At 30.3% G+C, this 13,595-nt stretch overlaps 3 protein-coding genes across 3 annotated transcripts in view; 2 read left to right on the forward strand and 1 right to left on the reverse strand.

Moving 5' to 3' along the window:
- LOC105626880 (serine/threonine-protein kinase OSR1) overlaps nt 1–1,848 on the forward strand; it is a 35,445-nt gene extending 33,597 nt beyond the window's left edge. The window contains exons 8-12 of the mRNA XM_012208171.1: nt 345–582; nt 805–919; nt 1,054–1,319; nt 1,444–1,630; nt 1,771–1,848. Coding sequence (XP_012063561.1) covers nt 345–582; nt 805–919; nt 1,054–1,319; nt 1,444–1,630; nt 1,771–1,848 — 884 coding nt within the window. The remainder of the gene's footprint in view (nt 1–344; nt 583–804; nt 920–1,053; nt 1,320–1,443; nt 1,631–1,770) is intronic.
- A 5,888-nt stretch (nt 1,849–7,736) lies between these two features.
- On the forward strand, nt 7,737–11,122 carry LOC105626882 (beta-1,3-galactosyltransferase 6). Its single transcript, XM_012208173.1, has 3 exons — nt 7,737–8,147; nt 9,487–9,791; nt 10,834–11,122. The coding sequence occupies exons 1-3, from the start codon at nt 7,737–7,739 to the stop codon at nt 11,120–11,122; spliced, it is 1,005 nt and encodes a 334-aa protein (XP_012063563.1).
- Nucleotides 11,123–12,313: 1,191 nt separating this feature from the next.
- The window catches only part of LOC105626883 (inhibitor of growth protein 5), a 3,208-nt gene continuing 1,926 nt past the window's right edge, over nt 12,314–13,595 (reverse strand). The window contains exons 2-4 of the mRNA XM_012208174.1: nt 12,852–13,301; nt 12,568–12,746; nt 12,314–12,415 (exon numbers count right to left, since the gene is read on the reverse strand). Of these exons, the coding sequence (XP_012063564.1) occupies nt 12,314–12,415; nt 12,568–12,746; nt 12,852–13,301 (731 nt within the window). The remainder of the gene's footprint in view (nt 12,416–12,567; nt 12,747–12,851; nt 13,302–13,595) is intronic.

The following is a 13,595-nucleotide window of genomic DNA, read 5'->3' on the forward strand; positions in this document are numbered from 1 at the left end:
TTATTATTATATGTGTGTGTGTGTGTATATATATATATATATATATATATATATATATATATATATATAGATTTTTTGAAAGTTAGCAAAGATACTTTTTGCAGAATAAAGTTAGATATAATTAGATATAATTGCTATGTCAATAGAGAAATCGATATCAAATACAAAAATATTTTCCGATAATGATGAGTCACTCTGTATGTGTATATGAATGCAGTTATAAATCACATTCAGAAGGTACTGGCAAGCATGTGACTTTTGCAAGCACGATTTCATGAGATATTGGCAATCTCACATATACTATCTATTGTAGAATCAATTATGATATGCATATCTGTTTGTGCAGGACCATGGCTACGATTTTAAGGCCGATGTATGGTCACTTGGCATCACAGCGATCGAGATGGCAAGCGGCACGGCGCCATATCACAAATATCCCCCGATGAAGGTCTTGATGCTGACGTTGCAGAACGATCCGCCGACTTTGGATACCGCTGCGGATGACAAGGACCAATACAAAGCATACGGAAAAACATTCCGAAAAATGATCGTCGACTGTTTACAAAAAGATCCCACTAAGAGGTAAGGATCCTATTATTTCATTTACATTGCTATTTCTATTCTATCTACCGAAGTAGTTGGAATAGTTGGGTAATGTGTTAGATGTATTCGACATTACTTGAAGATGATATTATCATAATATGGTTTATAGTATAGATTGTTAAGTAGAAAAATTAAGAATAGAAACGGATAAGTGTATAAAATTGTAAAATATTACAAATAATAATGTATATACTTTTTTAGACCAACAGCCACTGAGTTGCTAAAACATCCCTTTTTTAAAAAAGCCAAAGATAAAAAATATCTACAGCAAACATTAGTAGCGATTGGACCAAGTTTAGAAACACGTGTACAAAAGGTATTCTTATTATCAATTATTTGCAGCATATGCAAATTTATACGTAATTCCTTTTATTGAGCTTTTGCAAAAATTATAATTGAAAAATTGTGTTTGGCGTTCTTAAAAAATATTAAGAAAAATTTTTTTTGCAGGCATCAAAAAGACAACCTGGCACGTCAGGTCGGTTGCATCGAACAGTAACTGGAGAATGGGTCTGGTCAGAAGAAGAGAACAACGGTGACTCGAGTAGTGATGAAGGCAAAGAGACGTTACCAGTCAACACAATCGAAAAGGCCAGCAGCGACGAAGAAGCTGGCGAGCCTGACGAATTCTATGGTCAAATTAGAGTAGCACCGAGCCAAATGGCTTTGTCAGGAACTGGAAAAAACACGCCTATAAACTTGGTGCTTAGATTACGGTATGTGAAATCCAAATGAAAATATTATTTTCATATACTTATACATTTTTTATAGATGATAACAATCTCAGTATCTAACGCATTTTTAAAAAATATGAGATAATCATCTGAAAATACTTTTCAGAAATGAAAAACGGGAGCTAAATGATATTAGATTCGATTTTACTGTTGGAGTTGACTCTGCACAAGGTATCGCAGCGGAATTAGTTGCTGCGGGCTTGGTCGATGGCAAGGACATTATAGTGATAGAAACAAATCTAAAAAAATTGATAGAGAGTGCAGGACAATTGCGAACAGTGACATTTTCCTTGGTAAATAGTCTTCATGTTATTTTTAATTGTCAGATATAAAAATTGTATATTTAAATATTACATATATGTATAATAATTCAAAATGTGTTTTTATTTCATTTAATTTGATTATATTTATTAAATGTACTCTTCTCTTATAGAACACTGGTTATGCGATGAACGAAATACCAGATGACAAGGCGTTAATAGGATTTGCTCAGATCTCCATCACTGAATAAACAATCTTGATTGCGTTCTGAACTCTTGGGCTAATGTTCTTAATTGATACATTCGCCAAGATCCAGAGAGTACCAAAAGCTAATGAATCGGCTAGGTATTATTTCTCAAGCTATTTCAGGATAAATTTTAGATAGTAAAAAAAAAATCTCGGCACATACAAGAGTAGAAATTGCTTGTAATGCCATTACTGTTATTATTACTTTAACATATTACTAATACCAATAATAACGGTTTAATAATAATAAATTGTAAATAACATTACAATTACACTCATAATGGTAATGATAACGTTATTAGAAAAGTCACTTTTAAAAAATAACTTTCTGCACACATTACGCATTACTTATTAAAAAAAACGCATCAGTAACTTATTACTTGTTGCGTATCGAATAAAACATGTTACTAATGCGTTACTCGTTACGTAACAATTAAAGTACCGAATTATTTTTTTTCAATGAATAACGAGTAACAATAACAGATCACTTCTAAAAACAGAAATGATTGTTTCCAAATCTGGCGTTCATCATCATTACTCAAAAATAATTGTAACGTCATTATCAAATCATTTATTATAAAAAAATAACGCTAACGGCATTACAAGTAATGTGTTACTTTCTATTTGTATAAAACGTAAATTAATCTGATCAGTAAATGTTTGTCAACATCTAGCTTTTGATACTTTCGCTTCTTTCAGATTCTAATACATAATTGATTGCAAGGCGTAGATCAGTGCTCACAAAGATTTGCACATTTCGGGCCGATTCCGGGCGCTATCTCCACTACTGCTCGAGGCTCGGCGGCCGAGCCGCCGGTCAAGCTCTAGCTCAAGAGCATTTCTGTAGTTTAAACGTGCGTACCTTACGTTATTAAAGAATATTTTTCTTGCAAAATAATTTTTATTTTCTTAAAAAAATCAAATACTAAATTTTCTAAAACATTTTGTTATAATAATTCTTGCTTATCAAAAATCATTCAATAATTGTATATAAATTTACATGGAGAAGTTTCTACAACAGACTTGCATAGATTGAAGTTAGGAAATACTCTGAAAATTCCGTGTTTTCCATACGAAATCTTACAAAATCTCAAGGATATCGCAATAATTTTCTTCTATAAGCGAATATAATTTTATCATTTTAAATTCTTGATTAACGATTAATTGTTAATTAGTTCTCTTACGTATGTAACACTGTCTTTATGTAATTGTTTAAAAAAGAATATTAAACAATTACATAAAGATGATATAGAAACTTTTTGATGTAAATTTATAACAATTACTGAATAATTTCTAGGCAAGAATTATTATAACAAAATGTTTTAGAAAATTTAGTATTTAAAATAAATTATTTTGCAAGAAAAATATTCTTTAATAATGACATCCGCACGTTTAAGCTAGAGACGTTCCTGAGGTTTGGTCGCCAAGCGGTAGTGGGGGTCGCTCGCCGAAATCAGCCTGAAATGTGCAAATCTTGGCGAACACTGGCATAAATATTCGAAAAATACATTTATTACAACACATCGGTAGTAATGAACTGCTCAAGTGTGTCTGATAACATTGTCAATGTCATGAGGACAAACGAACGAGGCGAATACATAAAAACATTATCATCCATGTACTGGCTTAAGAGTATACACTTACTCTAATCAATAATGGCTGTAGTTTTACATAACCGAATTGTATCATTCGTATTGCGTCTGTTATGTAAATATTAGTATTCGATCGATCATTTTTTTTCTTTCTTTTTTTCTTTGTGATTGATACATCAAACAGGATAAAGATTGCGAAATGCGAAATTCGTATAAATAAGAACAAATGAAAGAGAGGGAGAGAGAGAGAGAAAATGCTTGATAGTTTAATTTATTCGTTCAAAATATAAGCAGTTTTTCTTAGCAAGACTTTAGTTACATAAAGAAATCAATTGAGTATGCTGCACAGAGTCATCATGTTTATGTATTATACAGATTAGCTGCTAAATATATGTATATGTATATATGTATACATATATACGTTTATATGTATATATATGCCTCATGCTAGGAAAAAAAAGATAGGCAATGTTGAAATAAAACTCTTTTGTACTTAATTAAATAGACTTACGATAGAGAGCAAATTAATATTTTCACAGTTTTAGACGTAACGAGAAAGAGAGGAGTTGATCGAAAAATTTTTACTTCGTACGTCTCGAAAATTTTTAAATTAATCTTTTTGTAAAATACTTCTTAAAATGGATAAAATCAGAATCACATGAACATCGCAAAATGAAAAATAACGGAAAAAGTGATTTCACAGTATGTTTAGAATTTACAACATTTTCTTGTATTTTTTATAAATCATGAAGATGTACATATATCTTCGTTATATTGTCTTTTATCATTCTTATCAAAGTATATAATATTTTTTTTACGAAATTTTAAAAATATTTTTAAAATTAATTTTTTTAATGAATCTTATGAAACATTTTAAATTTCATTATATTCTACAGAGATAAATAACAATTCTATCTATTTGTTATGTATGTGTATAGCACAGTTAAAAATAAATCAAAACGTAAAAAGAATATGCTGTTATAATAATGTGATTCTGTATTTTATCGATTTTTTTATACAAACTGCAGCGTTGGTCGCATCAAACTATATGGTAAAAGACATATTTTATAGTTTCCATTCCGCAAAAAAAAAATAATATATATATATATATATATACTATTTTTGTGAAATTTCGCTATTGAATTATTGTTAACAAGTAGGGTTTTTAACAATGGAAAATTTGCATGCGACTTCACATTTTCTTTGCCATATTGCAACAATTACACATAAAACGCATACACACATACACTTGTGCGCAATGCTAAATCTGCGACACAAGATTGTTGAGTAAAATCAGTTGTAGTAATAATCGAAATACAAATCTGTTGATATACATGTGATGATTATACATATTCTTCGTACTAAGAGTCAACTGTGTGGTTTAATTAGACGAGGATACATTTTACGTGAGGAGTAAATATAATTACTTTTAAGCCGCAGATGATAATCGTACGCTAGCTTAAGTAGATTTTTATGGATAGTTGTATTTGATGGCACTATATCCCGATAGCATTTCTGAACTTTTGCACTACGTTTTCACTGGCATCGAGTTTCGTTTCGATTTGACATAGCTTGCGCACCTCACTATGTGCCTTATCTGGAGAACGCATATCACATTGAAATCTGTGTTTCCGAATCACAGTTATCGAATTTGCAATTCAAGAATTTCACATCAGGATCGGGATTCATCACGTAACTAAAACAGTGCCAAATTGAGTGTGTTGTACGTAACGATTATAAATGTGTATCAAGAGAAAAAAAAACGATAATTTATTTGTATCAATATCAAACGTCGTTTTGCCAATGAGACCATTGTACTTTATTTCATCGCGAATCTACGGTGACTATGTAAAGAGAGCTGCGGACTGCGGCAATCGAGAACGGGTAATGGTACTTAATGATGAAAAGAAAAAATTCTTCCGTGAGTCTTTTCAGAAGTTTAGTTATTTTATATTTCCGAGCAAACGTTTTCATTATTGGATTTCCAGCAATAAATTATGTTCTTCACAAATTCTTCGAACGCTAAATCTTCAAACAAGAATTTCGCGGTGTATCAAGAAATGTAAACTTTGCGGCTTATTCCTGAATAACGAAACCACAGGTAGCATAAATACCGCAGAAGCAGTTTGCACTTTAATGTCGTAAATTCAACATTTTTTAAAGATACAATTACAGATACATAAAATTATTTCTTTTTATGTCTCGAAAAAGATGAAAGAAGAAAGGAATTCAAGAGCGCAATACAAAGATAAATAACGACAGAATGGTCAGCGGATCTTACGTCTACTCTAATGAAAAATTTTATAACTTTTTAGAAATGTTTAATTCTTTGTACAAATTGGAGTAGTTTAAAAGTATCGAGAATATCTACGTTTTTTTCTAAAACAATTCTTATATAAAAGATACATACGTGTTCCTCGAATCGCAATAATTTTTAAGCTGATGAGTCGACGACAAAATGTTTCTAACAAAAATTTGTAGTTTTTAGTGAAAAATTAATTGGAGGTAAGAAAAAAGTCAAAATTGTTCATTTTTTAATCCCAAAAAATCATCAAATTTTTTTAATGAAATCATACAATATTTTTTTTCCATATTTTTATAGTATATAAAAAAATGAATTCATCGATATAACAATATGTGTCAGATTATTAGATTAATTATTCGATTCTAAGATAATTCAATTATATCATAGATCTTATAGATTGTATATAAGATCTACAGTTTATTACTTGCAAACATAACTGTAGAAAATATATATATGTAGATTTCAATAATTACTGGCAATAAATTTTCGAATACAACCAGAAACAGTTGTCGAAATATAAAAAAGAATCGAAACATACATAAAGTGGTGATTCGAGGATGGACCGATTCAAGGAACATTTTTATATATGAATTCTGAGATATACTAAAATAAAATTTCTAAAATTTTTCATTCTATATAATTTCTGATAAAATCTTATCAAACCTGAAAAAAGTTATTTTTTTAGAAATTATAGAATGAGAAATCTTAAAATATTTCGAAATTCACACATATGTGAAAAATTCTAATATTTATTTTTGAAATGAATTAGTTCAGTTGTGCTGTCTCAAACAGCACAACTGAACTAATTCATTTCAACTCAAAAAGAATTCATTTTAAATATATTTATTATGCATTTGTGTTACTTTTACGTTACTTTTAATAAAAGTAATATTTAATTTACATGAAAACCGAAGTAAAAACCAAAATATAATTTATTCTTATATAAAATTTAAAAATAAAGAATTAATTCTTAGAAACATTTTAAACAGAAAATGTGATGAAATAGGAATTCATTTCGTAAATCGGGAATAAAAAAATAATTCTTCTCTGTATTGTAATTAATAATCTATAATTAATAATCTGGGCCGTTGTATAATTAATAAATTAGGGAAATTTAAAAATTCACAATCTCGAGACTCTCTTGATTTTCATATTTTAAATATGTATTTTCTAAATACATAAATATATAAAATATAAACACTTATCTATCTTGAACGCTTGTTGTCACTTGCTATTGCACGTCGCACATGTCGTATGTCAATATCTCATGCTAACCTAACCTAATCTAACTTTAATCCGACTTGTCTGCTCGGAATTACGCCGATCAGCTGATTCACAGAATACAGCTGATCATTGACATTTGTAGTTGTTGCAGATCGAGAATTTATATTATGGATTTCGGAATTGTCTCGTCATTGTCAAACGAGTCGGTACTTCATAGTTACGGTGGTCTCATTTCTCACGGAAATATCATCACAGCGAAATATATCATCGAGGGTTGAAGGTTATAATGCAAACGAAGACGAAGCGCGAGAACTATAATTAAAGACTCGGTCTTTCTTTTCTCTGATATTTATTTTATATTTTTGAATTACATCTACACGTGTATGCAATTTGTATCGCAATTCTGAGATCGAAGGTGTTTCAGTTTACAGCACTGGCTGTGCGAATTTGAAAGAGTCTGTCAGGAGAGCATCAGAAGTTCTACATCAGAAGCGTGAAGAATTTATCAAGTGCGGATGCTAAAATCTTGAAAATTTCTGATGAAACTAACTAGATTAATAGATAATAATTATTAACAAAGTTTTGTATTTATTCAACAGAATTTGTGTTTATTCATTCTACTTGGAGGTAGGTACGGAAGGTTGGAGATTTGAGAAAGAATAAGAAAGCGAATTATTACTAGCCGTGTTATCTCCGAGAAGAGGTCTGGTTATGCGAATTTGATCGACGTGCTCTCGTGATTTCTTCCCACAGCGTTCCCCAAACTGACTCATGACATATTTGCGACTTGATCTCATGCCTAAACTCCAGTCGATCATGCGGCGGAGGTTCCTCGCCCGGACAAACGTCCTCGCGTTCCTGTTCGCAGTAGTCTTCGTCTTTCTGTGCGTGCGCTACCTGCCCGAGCGGGAATGTCAATCAAACCGACAGACTTCAGGAAGCAAGCTCAAGCACCGGCTGATTGCCCTGATCCTAAGCAGCCCAGACAACCTAGAGCGCCGTAATACCATCAGGAAGACCTGGCTGGCCGAGCACGATGCCACAGTGAAGCACTTCTTTGTCATCGGCACTCAGGATATCCTACCCGAGCAGAGGAATACTTTGCAATCAGAGAAACAGAAATTCGATGATCTGTTACTGTTGCCCAGGCTGCAGGACTCTTATGGCACGTTGACGAAAAAGGTAGTAACCAATGTAATCCAATATTCTATCAAATAATGTCCACTTTTCGCAATATTTTTTTAGTTACCCAATGAGCAAAATGTATAAAATTAACGTATAAGATATCTTTAAGAGTTCTTTAAAAAAAATCTTCAAAATATTTCACAAAGAACTTGAAAAGATATCTTAAAATTGTCTTATACATCGATTTTATCTATTTATCCGGCAATATTTGGAAATTAATATCTTATTAACTGTTGCGAAAATTGCAAAATGATAAACTTTTCAACTTAGTTTTTTATTAGGAATAGCACTGTATGATTAGTTGGTATTATTTCAGTCACATACATACCCTGTATATTTTATATATGTCTATATCAGGTAAAATTTTGTTTCTATAGGGTTATAATTCTATGATAATTAAACGTCTGATAATCAAACTTTGTATTATAACTGTGATATATTATGCATTTACATTTATTATATTAATGGTATATTATTACTTATATAATAATCATAATTTGTAATATATAATCACTTTATGTTATGATGATACAAATGTATGATGATACAAATGTAAGGATCGACGAGAACAAATCTAATTAAATAAGAGAATTCCTATATTTGATCAAAGTGGATCTTAGCGCTGAAATATTTCTGTGGGAATTTATATAAGTACATATAATTCTGCAATCTACGAAATCTTTTTCGATCTTTTAACGCAATCATGAATAAAACTAGTAATAGTAGAGTAGTAATATTAATTACTACACTACTCTTGATAAGGACAAGTAATTTAATAATTTTTTATGTAAATAAGCATCTTTATAAGAATATTAATCATTAGATTAGGTTAATGAAAATCTTATATCTGCAAATAATTTTATTATGAAAAATATTATTTCAGTCAGAGTTTGTGTGTGTGAAACTTCTGACCTTCCAAGATGGAAAAAAAAATGACATATTCGACCATCAAAATTTCAGCAATATTATATTATATTTCTCGCAATAACCATTAACTAGTAAACGAGCATTATGTTTCAAGAAGAACGCGTGATAAACAATATGTTTCAAGAAGAACGTGTGATAAACAATATCATACGAATTTAAGGACTAATAAGAATAAATTTAATAATTAAATAAGATTTCGGGGCACACGTTGCAATCAGATATGTATTTAAATTCACACAGAAATATTTAAGCATTAACAAGACCGCTTTGATTGAATATAGGGATTCTCTTATTTAATTATTGTATAACCACTACTTCTTTGTACAATATAAAATTAATTTATTAATTCTTAATTGTCAATCATTTTACTCAACAATGTAATTGTTATTGTTGTTATTATTACTATAAGGTTCTCCACACCCTGAAAGCCGTCCACGAGCATTACGACTTCGATTACCTGCTGAAATGCGACGACGACTCGTACGTGCTGGTGCATAAGATCCTGAAGGAGCTCGACAAGTGGCAGAGCAAGGGCACTAAGCGAGAACTCTATTGGGGCTTCTTCAATGGACGAGCACAAGTGAAGAGGAGCGGTCCCTGGAAGGAAACCGATTGGATCCTGTGTGATTATTATCTTCCTTATGCCGTAGGTGGCGGATACATTCTGTCTTACAATCTTGTCGAGTTCATTGCTAAGAATGCAGATATCCTTAAGTGAGTTAGGCTGCGAATCATGTACAAAATATTCTGTATTTAACTTTGATGTATAGTTTTCTTAGATTTCTTTATATAATTTTTTAAAATTTCTATATAATTTTTATTTAACTTTTTTTTTTTTAGTAAAAGTTCTTAGAATTTTTATATGAATTGAAACTTTTTAAAACTGCTAGAAAAGAGACTCTAGATTTTTCTAAAATATATGTAAACTCTCTTTTATAAAATCCTTCACATCTGAAATAGATTCTAAGACTTTTAAGATTTCTCATTTTATAATTTTTATAGAAAGCTAGAAGAAAGCTTATGAAAGCTCTGTTAAAATTTAAGGTATTTTTTCAGAAATTTTCATACTTAATTTAATAAAATCAACATATTTTTAAAAATATTATGATATATTATGAGAATTCATCAGTCTTCCGCTTACAATTAGACATTTACATAAAAAAAATTATCATAAATACTGAATTCATTACAATTTATTAGTGATACGTATTCTTCCAGATACAAAAGACTCAAAAGTAAATGTCAGAACTATTCTTTACACTGACGTCCACCTTCTGTCTTAGAACCAATACTTTATATGTTATGAATTTTTCTTTTATTATATATTATTCTTATGTATGTCTAAACGGAATACTGTACATTTTGCACATAAGATTCTGCATATAATGAAGAACAATAATTGTGTATTCCCTGGAAAAAAATTCTCTTATTTTTAAGAATCTCATATTTTTAAGAATTTGTCATATTTTAAAGTTACGAAAATTTCTACAAAAATATTTTAAAACTTTTTTAGAGTTTACAAGCGAAATTGTTTTCAGAAATTATAAAGTGAATAATCTTAAACAATATTTCACAATTCATGAAAAATATATCAATTCGTATAAAAAAATCTGAGAAATTTTCTAAATTATTAAAATTATTTTGAAGAATTATATAAAGAATTCTAACAAAATTTTTCAAGCTTTACACTTTAATCTTAATTAATTCTTTCTGTGCTATTTTTTTTTTTCAAATTCATGCATCTGCACAATTCTAGATTACATAATTCCGAAGATGTCTCCGTCGGTCTCTGGCTTGCACCGCTGGCGAACATCGAGAGAAAGCACGATGTACGCTTCGATACGGAATACAGATCGCGTGGTTGTTCCAATCAGTATATAATTACGCACAAACTTACGGTCCAGAATATGCTGAGTATGCACGACTATTATCAGACCTCCTTAGGCGCACTGTGTCCTAAAGAATTTAGGAATCGCATGAGTTATCAGTATAATTGGACCGTACCACCCAGTCAGTGTTGCAACAGACAATCCAGTATCCCTTAATGCGACAAGGAGATTTCTACAACGTTCTAGTCGCGTTTTTTAATATACTTGCTCAGAAAACATGTTTATCTCATATACATTTATAACGGCTTCTACAATATTTATAAACCTTCTATTTATGTTCTGACTTATCTTCATTAGGATATATTGATACCAAATGCTATAAAAATGTAGCCATTTTTAAGAATAATTCAAACAGTATTATTGAAGAAAGTTGCGAAAGTTTATAGCGAACAGACTTCGCGACATTTCGTTAAAAGACTTGAAGCAATTTCAAATCTAAATTTTATTCATTACTCGAGCATAATTGTACGACAGCGCTATTAAATAATTAATTGAAAATCTTTGTAAATATATTTTGTAAATATTTAGCGATGAAAAGGTAGACATAGAAAGTAGACAAGATAAGTTTCGATAAACTAAATATATTTTTTTTAATCATATTGCCATATTTCGTTTATAATACACTTTTCATCATCAACAGGAGTTTACTTCATGTATATAAAGCGTTGTTTCTTAACATATAAAAACAATAACGTTAATTTAATATACTAATTAAAACTGTAAGTCGATAAATATAGTAATCTTATCGAGTGAAATCACAGATATATTCAAGAAACGGCCGTCGAAAATGTAAAGCGCGATTTGTATTATTAATAATAAGTTACTATTTTAATATATAATATATAAAGACAATGTGTTGTGAAGTGATAGCGAGACGATGGCCGATTCTCAAAACATTCTCCATCTGTGATGGGTTTACATTCGAACTATGCTTCCATTACATCTAAAATTAATAATAAAAATTCACTTATGATATTTGAATCAATAATAAAATTTATGTATCATCTATTTGATACATTTAAAAATGAGATCTTGAACTCATTATATATACAAATTATAGTCGCTTCAATAGATTCCTTTTAATATAGAAAAAAATAATGTAATTCTATGATAAAAGGAAATTTAATTTATTACAACAATCATTTTTGGAGAAATTTATAGAAAAATTGCCTTGTTATTAATATTAGATGCAGATGGAAATGCAGCTCTCTCTCTCTCTCTCTCTCTCTCTCTCTTTCTCTTCTTTCTACATCTCTTATAAATTTTTTATACAAAAGTCGATTTACTTTCAATGTGAAACAATTTTGCACTAATCTTTTCTTAAAATAGATTATAATCATTTCCAATTTATTTCTTTTTGCGATCTTGCGTACATTTGGGACAATACCATTTTCCTTTAGGTTTTGTTGTTAAACCCACGCAGGCGAAGTGGAACCATTCTATAGGGCACTAAAATGAAAAAAAGAATTAATTATCTTGATTCTGTGATATCGAGAATTAAAATGAAAATTGAAAAAAATTCATTAAAAAAATAAGTAACAAAATTTCGTTCGTTTAATGTCTAATAGATATTGCAGTAAAAAGACTTAAACAAAACTTACATCTGGATTATCACAACCAATCATTTCTCCATATGATACTTGATGACAAAGACAGTAAGTCGGTTCGTTAGGATCGACAGGCATGTCAAGAACGTCGGCTGGATGGCCGAGTGCTGTTGCATCTACCTGGGCGCCACTTCCCACAACGCCGGTGGACGATGCTGAAGCTACTGAGCCACCTGAAATGAAAATATATATATTTATATATTAAGACGTAATGGATTTAGTATTTAAAAATTTATAAAATTATAGCAAGTTACAATTATATAACTTAATTAACATACCTTTCTTCTGTTTCTTTCTTGCATTCTTGGCTTCATCCTCACTGCTAACTACCGTACCCTTCTTCCTCTTCTCCTTCTCCTTGAGTTTTTTCCTACCCTTTTTGCTAGCATTGCTTTCCTCCTGCGCTCTATTGCTGTTTAATGTTTTGTCCTGTATCTCTGCCTCAAATCTTGCCAAATCTGAATCCAGTCGTCTGATGTGCTTGTCGACTAATTCGTAAGTTTGAATAGCTAGTTGGACCTTGTCATCTCCATATTCCTTAGCCTTGTTAAAGAGACTTTGTATATGAGCGAGTTGTTCTTTTTTCTTTTCCGGCAATTCCTTCTTCATATTCCTCAAATAATCATCTGCTAATTTATCGATATCTTTCATAAGACCTTGCGCTCTAGCATCTAAGTCACGCATTAGTGTAAAATTCCTCTGTAATTCAATTGGCAAATGCTCGAGACCTGCAATGCACATAAGTAGGAATCAAATGTATGTGTTCATTTCCAAACCTATAATTATACGGAATTAATTTGAATATTATGTATTATTATTGCATTATTATGAGAATCTTTTAGTCAATAAAACTTAATATAAATAGTCGATAACATAAAAAAAATTGTTTTAAAATTAAATAAAATTATTTTAGAGAGAGAGAGAGAGAGAGAGAGAGAGAGAGAGAGAAGAAGCACAAGTGGACTAATTTAAAAATTACTAAATTTAATTTTTACAAATAAGTAACTTCCCTTCCCTACGAA

This window comes from Atta cephalotes (genome assembly GCF_000143395.1).
Source record: "Atta cephalotes unplaced genomic scaffold scaffold00007, whole genome shotgun sequence".
Lineage (NCBI taxonomy): Eukaryota > Metazoa > Arthropoda > Insecta > Hymenoptera > Formicidae > Atta > Atta cephalotes.

Bases quoted from the DNA above. Each gene is read 5' to 3' on its own strand.
- LOC105626882 (XM_012208173.1), top strand. From the start codon at position 7,737: ATGACATATTTGCGACTTGATCTCATGCCTAAACTCCAGTCGATCATG. The intron at 8,148-9,486 runs GTAGTAACCAAT...TATTACTATAAG, and splicing joins ATGGCACGTTGACGAAAAAG to GTTCTCCACACCCTGAAAGC. The intron at 9,792-10,833 runs GTGAGTTAGGCT...GCACAATTCTAG, and splicing joins AAGAATGCAGATATCCTTAA to ATTACATAATTCCGAAGATG.